Source organism: Carettochelys insculpta, chromosome 12, assembly GCF_033958435.1.
Source record: "Carettochelys insculpta isolate YL-2023 chromosome 12, ASM3395843v1, whole genome shotgun sequence".
NCBI classification, from domain to species: Eukaryota; Metazoa; Chordata; order Testudines; family Carettochelyidae; genus Carettochelys; species Carettochelys insculpta.
Genome location: NC_134148.1, coordinates 5,574,670 through 5,595,482, shown reverse-complemented (window position 1 = coordinate 5,595,482; position 20,813 = coordinate 5,574,670). Strand labels below are relative to the sequence as shown.

The window sequence follows — 20,813 nt, the reverse complement described above, 5'->3', positions numbered from 1 at the left end:
TGGAGGTTATGGGCCTGCTATAGGAGTGGGGAGGCGGATTCTGTCAGACTAGGTGGATGTGATGGTCCTGTCTGACCTTTAAGCCTATGAGGAGAGCATAGTGGTTCCTTCTGGCCTTTGAAACAATGAGTCTCTCCAGGACTGCGTAACCAGGCTTGGCTGGAATGCGTGTGCTCTAGGTGTCAAGAGGCTGGCTGTGTGCAGTGGGTCACGACGAGCAACAGGCCTCCCACCTGCCTGATAAGAAGCAGGGTGGGCAGAACAGGACATCAGGTCAGGTCCTCTTGGTTATTGCCAACACCAAGAGCACCACCTCAATACACAGTCCCTGCAGAGACTCTAAGGGGTGTAACACAACCAAACACTGACCAAACCAGGTGAGGACTCAGAGCAGAAAGCAGGAACGTATCAAAGCCCTCCTGGCAGAGGAGGTTACAATGAATCCAACCCTCCAGCACAAATCACTCCTCACCTGCATAGTATCTCCTGGCATCCTCCACAACCAGCTGGATACAGCTGCCTGGCAACACATCATGGAACTGATTCAGGAGCAGCAGCCTGAGCATAAGAGATCGAGGTAAAAATCAGGAAAGAGCTACAGGTTAATTTCACCATGAACTAGCTATGGCACTCTCATTTAAGCGGAGGAAGCCCTGTGTATCTATCAGCTGGTTGAGCGGGGCAGCACAAGTCAGGCAATTCTCACATGAATGTGGTTAACATCTTTATTAATGACCTGGATGAGGGACTGGGTTGCACCCTCAGCAAGTTTGCAGATGACACAAAGCTAGGGGGAGAGAGAGAATCCAGAGTGACCTGGATAAATTGGAGGACTGGGCCAAAAGAAACCTGATGCGGTTCAACAAGGAGAAGTGCAGAATCCTCCACCTGGGGTGGAAGAATCCCAAGCATTGTTATAGGCTGAGCACCAACTGGCTCAGCCGCAGTATGACGGAAAGGGATGTACGGGTTATGGTGGATGAAAGGCTGGATATGAGTAAACAGTGTGCCCTTGTAGCCAAGAAAGCTAATGGCATACTGGGGTGCATTAGGAGGAGCATTTCGAGAAGATCTAGAGAAGTGGTTGTTCCCCTCCATTCTGCACTGGTGAGGCCACATCTGGAATACTGTGTCCAGTTTTGGGCCCCCCAGTATAAAAAGGATGTGGAAGTGCTGGAGCAAGTTCAGTGGAGGGCAACAAAATTGATCAAGAGGCTGGAGCACAAGACCTATGAGGAGAGGCTGAGGGATTTGGGCTTGTTTAGTTTATGGAAGAGAAGACGGAGGGGTGATTTAATAGCAGCTTTCAACTCCCTGAAGGGGAGCTCTAAAGAGGAGGGTGAGAAACTGTTCTCAGTGGTGTCAGATGGCAGAACAAGGAGTAATGGTCTGAAGCGGAAGAAGAAGAGGTGGAGGTTAGATAGTAGGGAAAAAAAACACTTCCCCAGGAGGGTGGTGAAGCACTGGAATGTGTTGCCTAGAGAGGTGGTGGATTCTCCATCCCTTGAGGTTTTTAAGTCCTGCCTTGACAAGGTCCTGGCTGGGATGACTTGGTGGGGGTTAATCCTGCTTGAAGCAGGGGGCTGGACTAGATGACCCCCTGAGGTCCCTTCCAGCCCTGGGATTCTATGATCAACTGTCGCCTTCTGGCTACCGGTCCCTACTTTCATCCCAGCCATGAAAAACAGTCCTGCTGGACCTTGCCCTGGGCTCTCTTTGCAGCCAGCTCAGCTCGGCATTTCCCAGCCTTCTTCTGGGAGGGATCTCTTCGCACACATTTGGGAACTCGCAGGAACATGAGTACGTACTTCATCAGTTCCCTACGATGGCAGCAGCCCTGGGTACCGAGGGCATTTTGGACTCAGCCCATGGCACACAAGAGCTTAGCCTGCCGGGCATCTCTAATGGCCTGTGATGTACAGGAGGGCTGTTGATCTCATGGACTCTTCTAGCCTTAAACTCTATGAAATTCTGATCTATTGTCCAGAGAAATCTGTTGCAAAATTGTATGGGTTTGGTCTATTAAATGTGGAGGAAGTTATTTTTTGGTTTGCTACTTTATACATTGTGGCACCGCACAGACTAACAGATATTTTGCTTTCTTGGGCAAAGACCCGCTTCGTCAGATGCATGAGTGGGGCAGCAGTTCAGAGGAGGATTGAAAGAGGGAGTCTCAGTAAGGGGGAGGGCCAGAGCTGACAAGGTCTATTCAGTCAGGGTGGATGTGGCCCATTATCGGCAGTTAACGTGGAGTTGTGAACATCAAGAGAGGACAGAAGAAATCAAGTCAGGTCAGTCAGGGGGGATGTGGCCCATTGTCAGTTGCTAATGTGGAGGTGTGAACATCAAGAGCAGAGAAACTACTTTTGTAATGGGCCAACCACTCCCAGTCTCTGTTCAGTCCTTGGTTGATGGAGTCAAGTTTGCAAATGAATTGCAGCTCTGAGACTTCTCTTTGCATTTTATTTTTGAAGTTTTCTGTTGTAGGAGGTGGGAGGTGGAGTAAGGTGCCACAGGACTTCCTGTTGTTTCTAAAGATACAGTCTCACTCGGCGACCTCTCTGAGTCTTTATACATTATTTGGTTGAATCCTATCTACTAAAATCACCCCATCTGCTTGGTTAATACAGCTAAGTTATTGCTAAAGCCCTGCCTGTCCCCAGCTATCCATTCTATATCCACAGTGACAGTTGTACTATTTACCATCTTCGAGGATCAGGGCTCAGGTACAGACTCAGACGAGTGCATCTACGGAGCACTCTAACAATGAGGTATGGCGCAGGCGCAGACTCAGAAAAGTGGAGAGCCGATTGCGAGTTGGATACGAGTAAATTATCACAGATGCAGATTCAAATTTGTGTACCCACCAAGGGCTGTAATTATCGCTGTGGCTCTATCCCACCAGGCCCAGGTACTATGTTACCTCCAGAGATGCTGCAGTTTGAGGGAAGGATACTGGAAGGTACTTTTCTGGGTCAGAGCAAAACTGCTCAGTACTTCAACATCATGGAGTAGCCGCTCGCACTCCCGATTCTCTTTCTTTATCTGCATCCAAAGCAGAAGGAAACAGGTTTTAGGAAGATCTCTCACAGACAAAAACACTAGATTCGGCATCACAGAACCATAGAATACTAGGACTGGAAGGGACCTTGAGAGGCCATTGAGTCCAGCCCCCTGCCCCAATGGCAGGACCAAGTACTGTCTAAACCATCCCTTACAGACATTTATCTAACCTGTTCTTAAATATCTCCAGCGATGGAGACCCCACAACCTCCCTTCGCAATTTATTCCAGTGTTTGACCACCCTGACAGTTAGGAACTTTTTCCTAATGTCCAACCTAAACTTCCCTTGCTGCAGTTTAAGCCCATTGCCTCTTGTTCTAACCTCAGAGGCCAAGAAGAACAAGTTTTCTCCCTCCTCCTTACGACACCCTTTTAGATACCTGAAAACCGCTATCATGTCCCTGCTCAATCTTCTCTTTTCCAAACTAAACAAGCCCAATTCTTTCAACCTTTTTTCATAGGTCACATTCTCTAGACCTTTTACCATTCCTGTTGCTCTTTTCTGGACCCTCTCTAATTTCTCCACATCTTTCTTGATGTGGTGCCCAGAACTGGACACAATACTGCAGCTGAGGCCTAACCAGCGCAGAGGAGAGCGGGAGAATGACTTCTCGTGTCTTGTTCACAACACACCTGTTAATGCATCCCAGAATCATGTTGGCTTTTTTTGCAACAGCATCACACTGCTGACTCATATTCAGCTTGTGGTCCACTATAACCCCAAGATCCCTTTCTGCTGTAGTCATTCCTAGACAGTCTCTCCCCCAAGCTGGGCACCCCCAGTCCTCCATCTAACCCCGTCCTCCTCCCGCACCAGCCCACACTCACTCACCTTCGCAGGAGGCAGCTAGCTCCACATGGGTCTTCACCGGCCACCTGCTTCTTACAGCGGCTGCGCCGGGTCACCCATGTAAAACAGCAGGGGCTGAGAGCCGGAAGCAAAGGCCGGCTCTTTCTTCAGGTGGGGGGAATGATGTGGGCGCTGGGTCGCCTCACCCCCTCCCCACACCCCCCGTTTGGGAATCCACAGTCTAGACAGGTTACATCCACTGCCTCATCTCCCCTCCCTGCCCTGGGCAAGTGCTGACCTGGGCCTGGGTTGTGTAAGTGCCATTGTGCAGCTCCAGGAAGAGTTCTCCTACCCAGGTGCACAGCTGGGTCTCTTCCCTCTCCAGCACAGAGAAAAACCGGTCTGGTGTGGACATCTGAACCCTATAGAGAAATACAGAGAGCGACAAGCCAGGCTTAGCACCTCCAGCCCACTGCAGGGGGAAAGAGGAGCCTCGTGGCTCCTGCCCTCGCACGAGCTGATGGGCCGCGCACATAGGAAAGCAACAGCCCCAAGTGGATAATCAGCTGCCTCCAGCTCCCCCCTCCTGACTGCTCGGGCCAAAGGGGTTAGGCGACAGCTGCCGAGAGTCCATAGACGGCACTGACTCTGACCTGGGCAGCCCATCCGTGTCTCTCATTCTCCTCAGCCTGTCCAGCATCTTCTGGGTTGGGCCACCGCCTCCGTCTCCAAAGCCGAAAAGGGCGGTGCTGTGGTTCACCCGGCCTTTGTCTCTGTTGTTGCTCATGGTTTTCAGCATCTAGAGGAGATCGCACACACGCGGCATGCGAGGTGTCAGCTGCCCCCAGGCAGGCCCAGGAGAGCCCTATGGCCAGCAAGATCAGGCTCTAAGCTTGTTGCCTTTCCACCATGATCATCCTGGGCCTAGAGATACAGGAGAAGCTCAGACCTCAACCGCAGGGACTCATCTGCTCCGCACGTCTCCATTAATTGGGCCAGGTCTAGGCTCAACCTTAGCCGATTGCAGACACGCAATTCTAGCGATGGCAATTACCTAGCTGGAAGCGACTTATCTGCAATCGATTTGCCTGGCCGCCTTCGCCAAGGGAGGTCAAGGGGAGCGTTTCCCCCTTACGCCTCGTGCTACTGAGGCGTACAGGAGTCGACTCTCGACCTCTGATGGTTCGATTTCACGCATCCCCACGAGGTGCGCGAAATCAAACCCTGGAAGATGAACCCTCAGCAGGTTGATCTACTCGGAAGTGTAGATCTACCCCGATCTTTAAAACACAGCTAATTACAGCAACTTCAGGCAAATCTGGGCTTTACTCTGAACATCTTAAGCCCTTGCCTTTCCCCACCCCTCTCCACAAGGCGCTTCCCTCCAAGAGCCTTCACTTATGTCCCAGCAGTGGTGAGACCCCCTTGCAAGCTGGCTACACCCAGCCAGAAAGACAGCTGCACATCCCGCCTGCCTACAAAGTCACGTTGCTCACCTCCTCCACGCGGCCTTCTAGCCCATAGGAATCGCCAGGTGGGAAATGAACCAGGACGCGGGAGCCGTCGAGGCCTTCCCAGAAAAAGCTGCTGTGCTGGAAGGGAGCAAAACGCCACCAAGAGGGGCATCTATTACAGCCTCGCAGGGCGACACCGCAGGGACTGCAAGAAGGGGGCACATTACTCCAGAGGCTACCGAAAGGAAACGTCTCGTTGGCCCCCATTCATTTTCCACAGCTGTTGGCCTTTCTGCTTCAGTGGCTTGATGTGATTGGCAGCCAACCCGCCTCTGCGGCGACGAGTTGCCTGATCCAGTCAGCCTCCCATATACACAAAGCGGCTAGCCCAGATTCAACAAGCAAATGCACACACCTCTACCCGCTGCGTGGCTCTCACCCACTTGTCCTAGCACCTGGCCAGGCATACAGTCCGCTGATAGCATCCCTCAGCCTTTCCCCAGATGCACACTCTGGCTGCGTCTACACTTGCATTCCTCTTCCGAAAGAGGCATGCAAATGAGGGAAAGTGAAAATGCAAATGAGGTGCACATTTACATATCGGGCACTTCATTTACATATTTCTCTTTCGCTGGAGCTTCCATTAAAAAAAAAAAGGGGGGGGGGGAGGATTCTTGAGAAGACGGGGTTTACTTTCGAAAAAGCCGCGCCTACGCTGCTTTTCAGCTTTCGAAAGAGGCTCTTTTGAAAGCAAAATATGCAAATGAAGTGCCCGATGTGTCAATGTGTACCTCGTTTGCATTTTCGCCTTCCCTCATTTGCATGCCTCTTTCAAAAAAGGAACTCAAGTGCTGGCAGTTGTGCTTTTCTAAGCAGAATTCAGTGACAGCTGCAGCTCTATCAAAGGCCAAGCCCAGAGGCAATGAGGGAAATCGGCAGAACAGGAGAGTTTGGATTGACACCAGCAGCTTTCGCTATGTGCCAGGGGCTGATCAGGGTTCCCTCGGTCTGCCCTGCCGCTCGGGATAAATCAGGCAGCGCAAGGAGCCTGGAGAATTACACAGATACTTTAGGGTATGTCAGGAGGCAGAATAACAGAGCAGCCACGAGGTCGCCCAGCCCTGTGCTCAGAAGGCAGCTCCCCCCCGAAGCTGCCCCAGTGGCGTGGAGGGAAGCATGCCCTTGTCGGGCAGGAATCCAGGTGTGATCTCTGGGCCACGCCCAGGGCTCCAGAAACAGCTGAGGGTGCTGGGATCAGCGTGGGGAATACCAGTGGCCAATGTCCTCCTCACAGCTATTCCCCAGCCCGTCTAGCCGGCGAGATCTCTGACGGCCAAAGGAACAGCTCGGCTAGTAGGAAGATCACTCCCGTGCGCCCCCCCCAACCTCCGGGCAGATTCCCAACGCACATGCGCAGGCAGGAAAGCCCAGCTCACCGGGAAGGTATTCACCAGGCTCCAGCTGAGCTTCTGAGTGAGGAACCGCCGTATCCCACAGCCACGCATCAGCTGGGGCAGCTGGGCCGAGTAGCCAAATGTGTCGGGCAACCAGAACTGGGAGCAGACAGAAGCACAGGAGAGAGAGAGAGACAACCCCCTCTGTCAGCTGCCTCTCAGACAGTGCATCCAGGGGCACCTGTCTCCTCTCCCCCCCAGCATTAGGGCAGAGATGGGCACGGGCCTAAATTCTGGATCCATTGTCCATTCAGCTGCTCCGTGGCCATAACAGCCTGCACAGAGGCACCCAACAGGGTGAAAATATCGCTGGTAGTGAGGAGGTGGAAGAAGAAAGCTGGGCCCCAGCAGCCTCCCGCTGGAATTTCTTGGGGACACCTCAGTACTTGGAAGACCTGGAGTCAAGTCCCTGCCCTGACACAAGCTTCCCGAACATCCTTGGGTGAGTCACTCTGCACCTCAGTTTTCCCACCCGTACAATGGGAATAGCTGTACTGCCCTACTCCACAGGGGTGCACACGCAGAGCTACAACAGAGACCGAAAGAGCTCAACTGTTCCATGATGGGCCACATACGTACCTTTGAGCGATCGCTCCAATGTGAGGATGTCCCACCAAGAACAAAGCAGACACACTGGGAATATCAGCTCTGGAAGGGACCACTGAGGTGCCTCATTCCCTCCCTGCCCCCCACACCTACGCCCCCTCCCCACACACACGCAGGAAGGGGACAAGCAGAGGATCCACAGAGGAGGAACATGTACCTCTGAGCAGAGGCTCCCAAACTGCTGCAGGAAAAAACGCTGCCCCTGCAGGAACTGCCGCACCATTGACTCGCCACTGGGAAGATTCCCGTCCTGGGAGACAACAGAAGCCCTGAGGAATTCTGTGCAGCTCTCCTGCACCCTTGGCCAGAAGAGAAAGGGGAAGGGCCACCCCATCGGCTTGCACCCCACAGCAGGCCCAGTCCAGGCGGCTCCCAGCTGAGACAATGCAGCCATTTGTGGACTTGGCACATCTCTGGCTGGATGGGGAAGAGCTGACAATACAGCTGAGGTTGCTACCAGGTAGGGCTCCCTAGAACAGGGTTAGGATTCCTGTTGGTAGGACTCCTCAAGCTAGTAGTATGGTGGCTGAGGATGGGGCTTCCAAGGCGAGGTCAAGGATTGGAGAACGGTTCCAGGGGGCAGTGTTCCCCAAGCTAGGACTCCCAGGGGTAGGTTATGGTCCCTGAGGTGGGGCTCCCCAAACTTGGATTAGGATCCCATCAGATGGGTCAGCCCAAGATAGGGTTGGGTCCAGAGGGGTCAGGTGCCACAAGCTGCCGTTAAAGTTCTGTAAGGCAGAACTCTGAGGATTAGGGTTCTGGTTCCAGAGGGCAGGACTCCACAAGCTTGTGCGAGGGTTCCAGAGGTTAGACCCAATTAGGGTTCCAACAGGTAAGGCTCACCCGAGGTTCTAGAAAACAAGGTTTTCTGTGCTAGGATTAAGAGTCTGACCAAGTGTGGATTGGTGACATCTCGCCAAGCTTCGGTTAGGGTTCTAGAGGATGCATCTCGCCAAGCTTGGGTTAGGGTTCTAGAGGGTACGTCTCGCCAAGCTTGGGTTAGGGTTCTAGCGGGTACGTCTCGCCAAGCGTGAGTTAGGGTTCTAGAGGGTACGTCTCGCCAAGCGTGAGTTAGGGTTCTAGACGGTACGTCTCGCCAAGTGACATTTAGTGGTCCAGAGACTGTCTCCCCGGGCGAGGAAAAGGGTTTTCAAAAGGACAGAACTCTGCAATTCACGGACAGGATTCCAAGGGGAGGGTGTTATGAGAGAACTGGATTTGACCCAACTCACAGCCATCTCATGCACTAAGTCCCCTTCCCCGCTGCAGTAGCTGGCAGCGAGGACACCACATTGGAACAGCAGCAGCCAGAACAAAAATCAATAAAATATAAGCTTTACATAAAGGCACTTGTTTGGGCCAATCATTTACCAGCTGGAAGAGCTGTGTTCTCGTTGGTTCATTCCTGACGCTTCCTGAAGTTACTACTGCTGGGGGCTCTGAAAACCCTGGGGAACCAGACTGACCAGGCAAGGCTTATGGTGTGACTCCCCGTGCTAGGGTTAAGGTTCCATAAGAGGGTCCCTAAAGTAGCAATAGAGTTCAAACAGGAGAGAACTTCCCAGGCTACATTTGGGTTTCCAATATATAGGACTCCCCCACCAGAGTTGTCCAGCTGCAGAGCTCCCCAGCTAGGATTGGGGTTTCAGAAGGTACATCTCTGTAGGGGAGGGTTCCAGTGGAAAGGACACCCGAAGCTAGCATGAAGGTTCCCCGAACACAGGTTAGGGTTCTGTGGAGATACACATCTCTCAGAGCTGGAAGGGACCTTGGAAGGTCCTCAAGTCCAGTCCCCTGTCCCTCTTTTAAATCTATTTGCCCCAGATCCCTAAAAGGCTCCCCCCAGGGCTGAACTCACAACCTTGGGTTTAGCAGGCCAATGCTCAAGCCACTGAGTTATCCCTACCTTCCAGGCTATGTAGCTCTCCGGGATACATTTAGGTTTCAGAATGGTCACTGTGCTAGACCCCAATGGCAAGGATAACGGTTCTAAAGTGTAAGCTCTGGCTACTTCCAGACCTGAAGAAATGGGTCTGGCCCACGAACGCTCATCACCTCATAAATTATTCTGTTAGTCTTTCAAGCGCTACTGGACTGCTGGTTTGTTTTCTAAAGGGCAGTGGTCTTCAGGCACCTTTGCGTTCTAAACGGTGGGGTGAGGGTTACGGTTGCTGAGGGCAGAGCTTGAGGGTCTGAGCAGAGGACTACGTTAGGAGAAGGCATCTGAGCCTCAGCAGCTGATCTGATATGGAGACGACGCAGAGGGCAACGTGGAAGCGCTGCTTTGTTCTTACCATTTCTACCCATGTACCTCCAACAGGTATGAACCGTCCCTCTTTGACGAAGTCCTGAATCTGAGCATACAGCCCAGGGTACCTGGTCCTCACCCACTCAAACTGCTGGGCCTGCGGAGAAGACAGATCAAAAGCACGTGCAGCTCCCCCTGCTCCACAAGCTTCCGGCAGAGAACACACCTCTTGCCCATTTGCCTACAGATTCTGGCCTGCAGCAGCTGCGAACCTGACTTTTCAGCAGGCATTGCAGCTCGGAGCAAGCTGGACTGCTCCCAGAGCTGGCAGGCCAGCTCTCTGCTGCCAGGCAAGAGGTTTGGGCACACATCTGCGCCTGGGGTTAGAAGCATGGCAGACGCATCCTGCATCCCGGGGACCATGGCGTCCTTCGCCTGTAGAGCAGACCCTCCTCCTTCTTTTGCTGCAGGAATTTCGCTGCCCACCTGCAGATGAGCGCTCACCTGTGAGCAGACAAATGTGAACTCTGGGTTCTTCTCCATCAGACGTACGACAGTCACCCAGCTGCGCGCACACTTGCGGATGGATTCCTCGTATGGCCACAGCCAGGCTGCAGGGACAGGGGGAAGCTGAGCTGACTGGGGCCATGTGGCCTTTCCTTTTTAAATGGCCGTTAGCTACCATCTAACTGAGAACGTTTGCCTGTGAGCGTTTGCTCTCCTAAACGGTAAGAGATCAGGTTGGGCGTATGGCTTTCTACAATCCTACCACAGCAAGGTCAGGGTTCAGTCGTGCTGGGGGATTCACTGCTGGCTGTCCTCCTTCCTCACTGTCAGGGAGCAGGGGAAAAGCACAGTTTGCTGCATTCCTCGGTCTGGCTGGGGAGGGCAGGCAAGCGGTGCGCTTTGCTTTTGTCCCCTCACAAGGACAGGCAGGGGAACAGCAAGTGGCTGAGGGAGAGGAAGGGCTCAGGACAGAGGACTGGGATGCAGCGTTCCTTCTAAATGTTCGCACCAGCGTGTGGAATAAATTTTGTTATGTGCACCAAGGCATGCGTGGGTGTGCACCACCCAGAGAAACGCACACGGCTGGTTCTGGGCCCTCTGCTAATCAGCTGGGCGGCACATGAACCTCTCTTCTCAGCTTACAGGGGACACTGGTGGGGTACGTATGCAGGTTTTCAAAACCACAATCATTTAAATTAAGCATGCCCATTTTCCTCTCATCTTCCCAAAATAACCTCATGTCATTATTGACTGAAGGAGCCCAGCAACGCCAGGTAAACTGGCTAGTTTTATACACACACGGCTCTGGCTGGAGAGACACCTGAGCCTGCCCTGGGGCTGAACCAAGCTGAACAGCCTCAGCACCACTGTGGATCTCTGAAGACACTGGGAAATCGCGCTCTTAAAGTGTTAATGGATTGAAGCATGGCTGTAAATCCTCAGCAGTCCCCAGCTCCGCAGGCTGCTGCCTGTCCTGGGCACCTCACTCCATTTCCCCTAACTTGACTTGGGAAAACTCCACTGGGAGTTTGAAATTGGGGGCCCTGGCAAAGGAGGTGGATTGAAGGCATGGACATAAATCCAGCCAGGTCAACACGGCTAGGCATATTTTGTAGCTGATGGACAGGATGTCCCTGTCCCTTCCCCTAGAGCAGGACCAGGTGAGATCCAGGCTGCTGAGCCAGTTAATCTGGCCTATGACTGCAGAAAAGCTCTGCACACCGTTCCCCATCCCCAGCCACATGTCTCAGCTCTGACTGGCTGGAAACTGCCCAATGGGACCTGAGATTGTTTGCTGGGGAGGAGGCCGTGCAGCACAGTCTCTCAGCTCCCACTGGCTGCAAACCGACCAACAGGAAGTGAGAGATTTTCCTGGGGCGGGGGCAGCAGGTGAAGCCTCCACAGGCAGACAGCCAGGTGGGCTGGGGCTGCTGGCAGGCCAGGGAAACCTGCCTGAGAATGAAACTGACCTGGAGCTATAGAATATACCCAATCCCTGGTACCCCTCCCCATCCTGCACCCCAACTCCCTTCCAGACCCTGCAGCTCTTCCTGTACAACCCCCCGCCAAGGCCAGGATCTTCTCCTCTACCAACATCCCCTCCCAGACCCTGCACCCCCAATCCCCTGCCCCCAGGTCACAACCCAAACCCCCTCTGATCCCCCGCACCCGAGCTCCTGTCTGCACCCAACCTCTGCCCCGGACCCCACACGCCCTCCACAGAGGAGTGCGGCCCCTGACCACTTACCAAAATCCTGGAGCTTCCCCCTCCCTCAAAAATTATCACCCACCCCGGCTCTCGAGGCTCAGAACTTTACCTCCACAGCACACTCAGGGCATGCCTGTCTGAGCACTGCTCCCCTGCGGCAGCCCTAGTGAACACCAGCCTTTCACACATCTCCCAGACCCGTTCGCACCAGAATCGATGTGGCAGTGGCCCATGGCGTGGATCGTGTGCTGGCTGTCTCCATTCCTCTGGCCAAAGAGGGAAGAAGCGAGCTGACGCGCTGCGGGGAAGGTAGAGGCGTCCATGACATCAAGCAGGTTAACCATCTGGTTGGCCATGTAGAGTGCCTGGAGGCTCCGCTGGTTGTCCTCCTTGAGGAACTGAAGTAGGGTAAGAGTGGAAGAGACGCAGGCTGAGCTCAGAGGACAGGCTGTGGGTCTCTACTGTAAGGATGAGGCCTTTTTCTGGAGCCAGATTGAAAGAGCAGCAGCCACTTAGGCCATTAGCTCTAAAGCAGGCAGTCACATATTCACATTCATGGAATCATAGGATACTAAGAACTGCAAGAGACCTCCAGAGATCACTAAGAATTGCAAGGGACCTCCATCTCCCTGCAGGACCAAGTTATCATTTCGCTGCTTCCTGACAGATGTTTATCTACCCTGCTCTTAAATATCGTAAATGATGAAGATAAGTTAAACTCAGTTGAAGTGTAGAATACACCCCTCTTATCTGACAGAAAACGAAACCGGAAGGGGAAAAAAAATGAATTAAAAGGCTGTTAAGGAGACCCTGTCCTAACGGCACCCAATCTCACCAGACAAAAAGCCAGAGCTCAAAATGAACAGTCACAGAGAGGGACCCGTGTTAGTCTATATCTTCACAAAACAGAAAAAGCAGTCCTGTAGCACTTTAAAGACTGACAAAATAATTTATTAGGTGATGAGCTTTCGTGGGACAGACCCACTTCTTCAGATCAAAAGAAGTGGGTCTGTCCCATAAATGCTCATCACCTACTAAATTATTTTGTTAGTCTTTAAAGAGCTTGAGATGGTTAAAGAAAACTTAGTTTGACGGCATCTAATCTGGCAGAAAAACTCCTTATCAACAGTTGGGGTTGCTGAATCCTCATTCTAGGATATTGGTCGTCAGTTTCCTATTGTTTGTCTGTATGACCTGACCAATCGGGTCTTTGCCCATGAAAGCTTATGCTCCAAAATATCCGTTAGTTTATAAGGTGCCACAGGACTTCTTGTTGTTTTTGAAGATACAGACTAACACGGCGACCTCTCTGATACTTGTATGATCTGAGTGGCTTTTAATGGTTTCCATCTGCAGTATAATGCATTTTGCTAGGTGCAAACCAATGGAGGTTGTGGGATGTGGTTGGTTAAGTAATTCCCTTACATATGCGGGGACTGGTTAGTAAAAGTTTAATAAAATAACTGGTTAAGGAATAGCGAAGTAGGACTCAAGTTCCACTATAAACTGGGATCCAACAGAGAGTCCAGCAAAAAAAAAAAAAAAAAAAAAAAAAGAGGCAAGGAAGAAAAAGAAGGAACGGAAAGACCTGGAAGAAGAACTTGCCTCAAAGACACAGCCTAACATAAGGCCAGAGCTCTACAACCCTGATGTGCAGCAGTTAGAATACAGATGAGACTGACCTTGCCTGACCGATGGAGGAAGTTTGCCTGCCTTGATCAGGCTTGGTAGGCAAGTCACTGCATGCTTAGCGTATGTAATCTGCTCGCTTGGTAACTGATAATAAATAGAGTGAGGATGTTGCTGTGTAAGGCTCTTTTGCCAGTAAAAGTCCTGCAAACCCACAGGAAGTTACGCCCCGAGCCCTAGGAGTTGGGTACGGGTGGCTATTGAAATGAACAGGGTTGCATGCCTTGAGCTCTAGGAACAGGATACAGACGTGCACCTGGAGAGTGGGGGGAAGGACAGCGAATTTTGTGCAGGTAACAATAGGAAGGAAGGGCCAACTCCTGACTCAGCCATCCGAATGGCACGCTGAACTGCTGCACGCATGGCCAGCCCATTAGCCGTGTCCTACCAACCTCCTGGCTCTACACCAATGGCGTGTGTAGCCTAACTCAGTACAGGCTCGAAGTGGCGTTTCCCTCACCTAGTGTATGAGCCTCGCTTCTTTGGAGCTCAGGGGCTGTGGATGTTGGCTGGCACAAGGAGACAAAGGAGCCACTTCCAGTTGGACACAAGCTACCATGGCGAATACTTACTCCGTCAGGTCTTTTTGGTAGAGGCTGGAGTGCTGGGGGAAGGACACCAATCCCAGGGAAAGTCATGCAAAAAGATGGAGAAAGGGATGTAGAGGAGCTGGAGAATGAGAGAGGACTAAAGTATTTACCTTGGCCATGTCCACCAGTATCTCAAAATCTACCAGCAGTTCATGGACATCTCTGTGGAAGACCACCAGCTCCGCCTTGTTCAGGGTGAACTTCTTATCAGGGTCAGGAGGTCCAATCAGGCTGTCTTTTCCAGCGCCAAAGAGACCATTGCAGGCAACTTCCACGTAGACAGTCAGACTGTAGAAACCGGGAAAATAGAAACACGCAATTCAGTGTGTTCTCAGAGCGAGACTGATCCAAGATCTGCCCAAAGAATGGGAACAGTCAGAGCAGGTCAGCCCAATGGCCCCTGTAGCCTGGCATCTGCCTTGGGGTGGCCAGTGGTTCCGAGACAGTCTTACAACACTCGCCTAACTGGGCCACACTATCCCATGGAGGACAAATTTCTTCCTGATCCGAGCTAGCGAGCAACTCACACCCTGAAGCACAGCGACTGATAACTCTCGTGTTGTAAACCGGCCAGATGCTACACGGGGGGCTGAGCGGCCAAAGCGTGACGACGCTCCACCACTGTTCCTCACGCAGCTCTTGAAAGAGAGACCTGGGGATTTGCCCTCAGCCTCTCCACAAGTGTGTGGTGTGGCCGCCCCAGGCCTGCCTCATGGCCCCTCCAGCCAGCACAGTTTGGGGGTGTTTCTCCGAACCTCCACAAGAATCAACACTCACCTGTGAGGCTCTGCCTCCTTGAGGTCCTCTGTCAGGACGTAGCTGGTCTTCTCCCCTTCTTTAGTCAAACCCTGTGCATCAAGACAAGGAGGAGAGGGACCGAAATAGCTCCATGACAACACACACGTCAGAGATGTTACCACAAGTTCCAGGGTCATCCTTAAAAATGATGGGGCCCTGCACAACCGAGGGCCCTCCCTGCTTCTACCAGGGTCCAGCTGCTTCCCCCACTGGTGCAGCTCCTGCCAGGGATCTGGCTGCCTGATGCCTTCCCCATCAAACGCTCCCTACATGGGTCCTTCTGGGGGCCTGTGACTTTCCCCACAGCACAGCTCCTGCCAAGGTCTCCTTCTCTTCTCCCCTCAAAAAGCTCCGGCTGAGAGATCCCCTCCCTCTCCATCCCCCTGCGCTACTCCTTCCAGGGGCTGGAGGTTCTCTCTTGCCCTGTCCTGTGCTGCCTCCTTCACTCACCCTGAACCTTACCGGGACTCGAGGGCTTCCCTGAGGCTAGAGGGGACCGGCACAGAGAGGGGGCTCCCCACTGCCCCCAGGGAGCCCTCAGCCGGCCGAGAGGAACACGTGGGGTGGAGGAGGCAGGGAGCAGCCCTGCAGCAGACGTGCATAAAAGCCCACGTGGCTCCCCTACATTTTTGGGGTGCCCTACTCAGTGCCTATTTCATGTATGAGGAGGGATGGCCCTAACCGATTCAATGGGAACAGCTGCCATTCTGGAGCAGCTAACCCCTGGCCTGTTGATACGTATCAGAGCAGGGGCTGCTTGTGACACAGGGAAGATTACCATGGAGTTGTGTGTTCCGAGACCTGTGCTCGCTGTTTGCCTTAGGGAGTAGTACCAAAAGCATTTGCAACGCCCCACTGGATGAAGATGTAGCTCACCCTCGCTAGGATGAGCCTCCATCCCCCAACAAATGCACCCCGAAACCATCACGGAACGGATCAGCTTGGCCTGGAGAGCTGCTGCTACCCCAGCGTTAATACCAATCCCACGGGATTCCACGCCACAGGCCAGGGGGTGGGAATTTTGCATGAAAAATCCACAAAAACGGGGAAGTGCTACAGCCTTAGAGGAAATTAACATCCAGGCCGACTGAAACCATGGCACACGGGGCAGGGAATTCCTACAGCTCCATTCGGGGCCAGAGGACACGGCGTGGACACAGCTTTGGCTGCAGCTCTGCCCATCGGGGAGTTCTAATGAGAACTGGCACATGCACTTTGTTTTACCTGGACCGGCTGTGCATCCCTCCACACCATCCCCTCCCCGTCGCTCTCCCACAGGAGATGCACCTCCTTCCCTGCCCATCCTCGGGGGATGCTAAGCTCCGCTTTAAACCAGCAGGTCCACCACCTGGAAAAGAACGGCACATCACGCCCTGAACTCACGTGGAGATACTAATGATTAGACATTTCCCAATGCCAGGAAAACAAGGCCAGGCTACCACATCCTCAATAAACACAGAACACGCAGACACCGATGCACAAACACAAGGGAGCCAACTCCTCCAGGGCTTGCTTTTATGGTTTAACAGGAGCGAATAATGCTGGCCTGAGAGTCCTGGAGACAGGTCTGCTTTGCAGAGATCACGGATGATGGAGGAGGCTCAGCCGTGTTAAAAGCATCCCACACTTCCCACCTGTACACATCAAGCGAGATCTGCCGGGAACAGCCCCAGGCAGTTTGTTCTCCGAGGCTCATTCAGTTCCTTACCCCTTTGCTGAGAGGGTCATCAAGGGGGAAAAGTTGAGTGGCACTTTTATGGTACAGACACATCTCCTAACACCTACACATTCCAGCCAGGTCCCCAAAGAACTACGGCATCTCAGACAGCTTTCAGGTAGTAACAAAGAGGAAGCCATGCTAGTCTATACACTGTCAAAACAAAAAGCAGTCAAGTAGCACTTTAAAGAGTAGCGAAATGGTTTATTAGGTGAGCTTTCGTGGGACAGACCCACTTCTTCAGACCCAAGAAGAAGTCTGGGTCTGAAGAAGTGGGTCTGTCCCACGAAAGCTCACCTAATAAACCATTTTGCTAGTCTTTAAAGTGCTATTTGACTGCTTTTTGTTTTGATAGCTTTCAGGTAAGTGGACCATCCAGCAGCCTGTTGGTAATGTGACCTGCTCGCAGAGAAATCAGGACACTGAGATGACAATAGCCCTGTTTCCATGGCATTCCCCAAACTAGCAGAGCTTGGCAGCAATTCCATGGAAACAGAGGAGCTGCCAGGTGTTATGCAGAAAATGGAGACAAGGAGGTATCACATTACCAGAGTGGGGTGAGACCAAAGGAGATTGTAAAGGCAGAGACAGAGCAGTAACCCGCTAGATAGGAAAAGGCATGAGAAGGGGAGAACAGGGATTACTTCCAATCTATTTCATGAAGCTCCAGGGCTCCAAGATCCACTCTCTGCACCTCTGTAGCCTAGCAAGGGGCATTCCACAGGGAATACTGCGGGAGAAGTCAATTTTAAGGACAGGCACTCAGTAAGGACAGCTCCCAGAGATCATGGGTCAGGTTTTAGTCTAGGATGTATTTTTATACCCAAATGACAAACACAAGAAACGGGTATTTCGGATACCGCCTTTAACTGTCTCAGGCCTTCTGGTCTGCCTAGAGATTTGTCGACAGAGCCAATGTATATATCAAAATCAAAGTCCTAAACAAGGACATGATTCAAAACCACTGAGGTGGACTGAGCAAAGGGATTTCAGAGTGTCTGGTTCGCTGTTTAGCTCTGCCTCTGCCCATGACTTGCTGTGCAGCCTCGGTAAAATTACATAACTTCTCTGTGCCTCAGTTTCTCCCCAATGTCAAACAGGGTGGATTCTCTCTCTTCTGTCCTACTTAATCAGGGATTTGTCAGGATTAGCTGATAAGTGCACAAGCAACTTGAAGATGCAAAGAAAGTGTAAAAAAAAATCAGCTAGAGACATGCAGATGTTGCATATAACTCCACTGATTAACAGCTTTAGTAAAAATGGAATATCACCCACAGAGCTCATTGTAGATGCCAGGAGAAAAAGATGGTGCCTTCACATCACTTCCTCGTTTAAATAAAAGGCAGTTCACAATCAATTCAAACTCCCACGTCACCTTGTTCCTCTAAAGCTGACACTTACGTAGGTCCAAAAGATTCCCCAACTTTCACAGGTCTAAATTCTTGTCTGACAGCTTCATCATATGGGATTCGCCGAGGGGTCGAAAAGCAGGAGAGAGACACCAAGGGGCAGCTGGCCCCAAACAGCCTGCAGTAAAGATGACAGGTAATAAAGCCAAACACCCTGAGGTAGTAGCCTCTGTCTCCCAGTCTCCCAACTGAGGCTAAAGTTTTGTCAAACTTGCTTTTTCTCTGGGGTTCAAGGATGCTGAAACATTCCATTAAAACACCCTCAAACAATGTTTTAAAAAAACAAACAACCTCAGTTCTTGTTAGCCTGACAATAAGCCTGAGAATCCAGAATGGAATGTGGACACCATGAACCGTACAGCATCTGTATCTGCCTGGTGGGATTGTGCCAAGCTGCCGGGACTTTCATTGTTCCCACAAACGACATGGGATCTACAAAAAGTCTTGTGGCACCTTATGGACTAACAGATATTTTGGAGCATAAGCTTTCGTGGGCAAAGACCCACTTCATCAGATGCATGAGCGGGGTGTGGTTTCAGGGGGTATTTAAAGAGTGAGGTCCCAGTAAGAGGGAGGGCCAGAGCTGACAAGGTCTATTCAGCAAGGTGGAAATGGCCCAGTATCAGCAGTACTGATCAAAAGAGGAAAAAACTGCAATTTATTTGCAAATTTGACTCCATTAACCATGGCTTAAACAGAGACCGGGAGTGGCTGGCAGCTTACAAAGGCAGTTTCTCTGCTCTGGGTGCTAATATCTCCCCATTAGACTCTGACAAAGGCTCACATCCCCCTGTCTGATCTGACTTGTTTTTTCCTCTTTTGATCAGTACTGCTGATGCTGGGCCATTTCCACCTTGCTGAATAGACCTTGTCAGCTCTGGCCCTCCCTCTTACTGGGACCCCACTCTTTAAATACCCCTCTGAAACCAGCCCCCCACTCATGCATCTGACGAAGCGGGTCTTTGCCCACAGAAGCTTATGCTCCAAAATATCTGTTAGTCTCTTAGGTGCCACAGCACTTCTTGTTGTTCTCGAAGCTACAGACTAACACGGCCACCTCTCTGATACTTGTCTACATGGGATCTGTAGCACTGCCCCGTACTGACATAAAAAGTAAACCCAGCCTAGACCATCCCTGACAGGTCTTTGTCCAAGCTGTTCTAAAAAGTCTTCAGTGAGGCAGATTCCACAACCTCTCGAGGGACACTTCTACCTTAGGGGAAGATGAACAAGCTGGCAGTCCATCTTCTCGGGTTTGATTTTAGTCTAGTGGGGATCAGAGGTGGGAAAAGTACCTAAAAAGTTACTTGAGTAAATGCTTTTACTTGTGAGTACTTGAGTACAATCCACGCGGGGGGGGGGGGTGTATTTTTTCTCAAGTAGTTTTCCAGTGGGACACCAATGACTTGTACTCTCCCACCCCCAAGCAGCTGTACCTTTACTCAAGTCACTTGTTGGGTATATTTTCCACCTCTGTGGGGAATGCACTAAACCAAACTGCCACCACCGACCCCGGTACTCCGGGCACTCATGAAGAGCACGGGAAGTCGACGAGAGAGTTTCTCCTGTCAACCTTCACTGTGATTTTATCTTCTAGTACAGCCAGGCCGAACTTGCTCCAAAACTTCACTATCCTGATAAAGTTTTTCCTACTTGAAAGTATTTCGTATATGAGCAGTGGATAAACCTGTGGCAATCTACGCTGGCTGAGAACCTGTCCCTAAGTGTACTCACATGAACTAGGTACAGCAGGATCATGGTAGAATTATCTACTTCTGCAGATTTTAAAGATCCTAGCTGTACAGGAAGAAATTCAGAGTTCAGACTGAAATTCCACTTTTGAAGCAACACAGTGCAGTTCCCAACATGCTATTTGTTTGTTGGAGTTACAATGTAATTCCTGGTTTGTTCTTTACCAGGCAAACAGGATAGAAGGACGTTTTCTAAAATCCATCCCATTTCAGACATCATCCCATGCTAGTGGCTTCACTGTGCTGCTATCTGACTAGCGTGAATGAGTGCAAAGGAGTAGCTGTGAGAACAGTTGTACCAGTTGGACCTTCTGGGTCCAGAAGCCTGGGGACCAGACTGGTCCCAAACAAGGGAATTTGTTAGATCAGAGGTGGTCCCCTGCTGCTGGTGCCTCAGCATTCCAGCCCCAGCTGCTGCAGGCTGCCCCAGTCCCCCACTGTGGCCCCAGCTCCCAGCCCTCCAGTGTCCCTAGCTGTGGGTGTCTTCATGGCCCCAGCCGGGCAGCTCCCCTGCTGCTCCCCAGTCCCATCGGAGGCTGCCTGGCCAATGCTCTCCAGCCCCAGGAGAACTCCCCAGTGCCAGACCACCACTCCCAGCCATGGCTGTCCAGCCCCCACTCTGGCTGCTGGGCTCTCTGGTCCAGCAGCATCCATGGTCCTGCCAGCCCAGCAAGTACCACATGTCAGAGGTACAACCTGGCTTACGACGAGGCCGGTGGGTTCCCACTTTCTCCCACCCAACCCAGCCTACCTGACTCCTGTGCATCTGATGGCAGGATTGGGGGGGGGGGGGGGGGCACACTCACATGTGGCAGTACTGTTGATCTCACATCTAGCTTTCTGGGCATGCAGATTCAGGCCCCGATCCTGCAATTTAGTCTAAGTGGACAGGCTGCAGAAACACACAAAAGCCCCTTTAACCTCATTAGGCTCTGCTTCAACACTAGGGTCCTCGTGAGCAGGGCAGGATGCAGGAGAAAGATTTACATGACAGCTGCATGACTGGAACAGAGTTAAACATGGGAGGGT

At 51.9% G+C, this 20,813-nt stretch overlaps 1 protein-coding gene across 4 annotated transcripts in view; it reads right to left on the bottom strand.

Annotated features, from left to right (window-relative positions):
* Window positions 1-20,813, bottom strand: part of MAN2C1 (mannosidase alpha class 2C member 1) — a 34,045-nt gene that overhangs the window by 11,779 nt on the left and 1,453 nt on the right. For 3 of the 4 annotated variants that reach the window (XR_012647075.1, XR_012647076.1, XM_075006302.1), the window contains exons 2-15: window positions 18,026-18,151; window positions 16,132-16,255; window positions 14,887-14,957; window positions 14,220-14,397; window positions 12,039-12,228; window positions 10,120-10,226; window positions 9,662-9,772; window positions 7,525-7,617; window positions 6,744-6,860; window positions 5,350-5,445; window positions 4,507-4,652; window positions 4,152-4,275; window positions 2,924-3,045; window positions 473-558 (exon numbers count right to left, since the gene is read on the bottom strand). Coding sequence is in view for 2 of the 4 variants with exons in the window: in XM_075006302.1 (XP_074862403.1) it covers window positions 473-558; window positions 2,924-3,045; window positions 4,152-4,275; window positions 4,507-4,652; window positions 5,350-5,445; window positions 6,744-6,860; window positions 7,525-7,617; window positions 9,662-9,772; window positions 10,120-10,226; window positions 12,039-12,228; window positions 14,220-14,397; window positions 14,887-14,957; window positions 16,132-16,255; window positions 18,026-18,151 (1,691 nt within the window). In the remaining 2 variants the exon portion in view is untranslated. Of the gene's footprint in view, window positions 1-472; window positions 559-2,923; window positions 3,046-4,151; window positions 4,276-4,506; window positions 4,653-5,349; window positions 5,446-6,743; window positions 6,861-7,524; window positions 7,618-9,661; window positions 9,773-10,119; window positions 10,227-12,038; window positions 12,229-14,219; window positions 14,398-14,886; window positions 14,958-16,131; window positions 16,256-18,025; window positions 18,152-20,590; window positions 20,677-20,813 lie in introns of all 4 variants that reach the window. The other variant, XM_075006303.1, reaches the window with a different exon arrangement.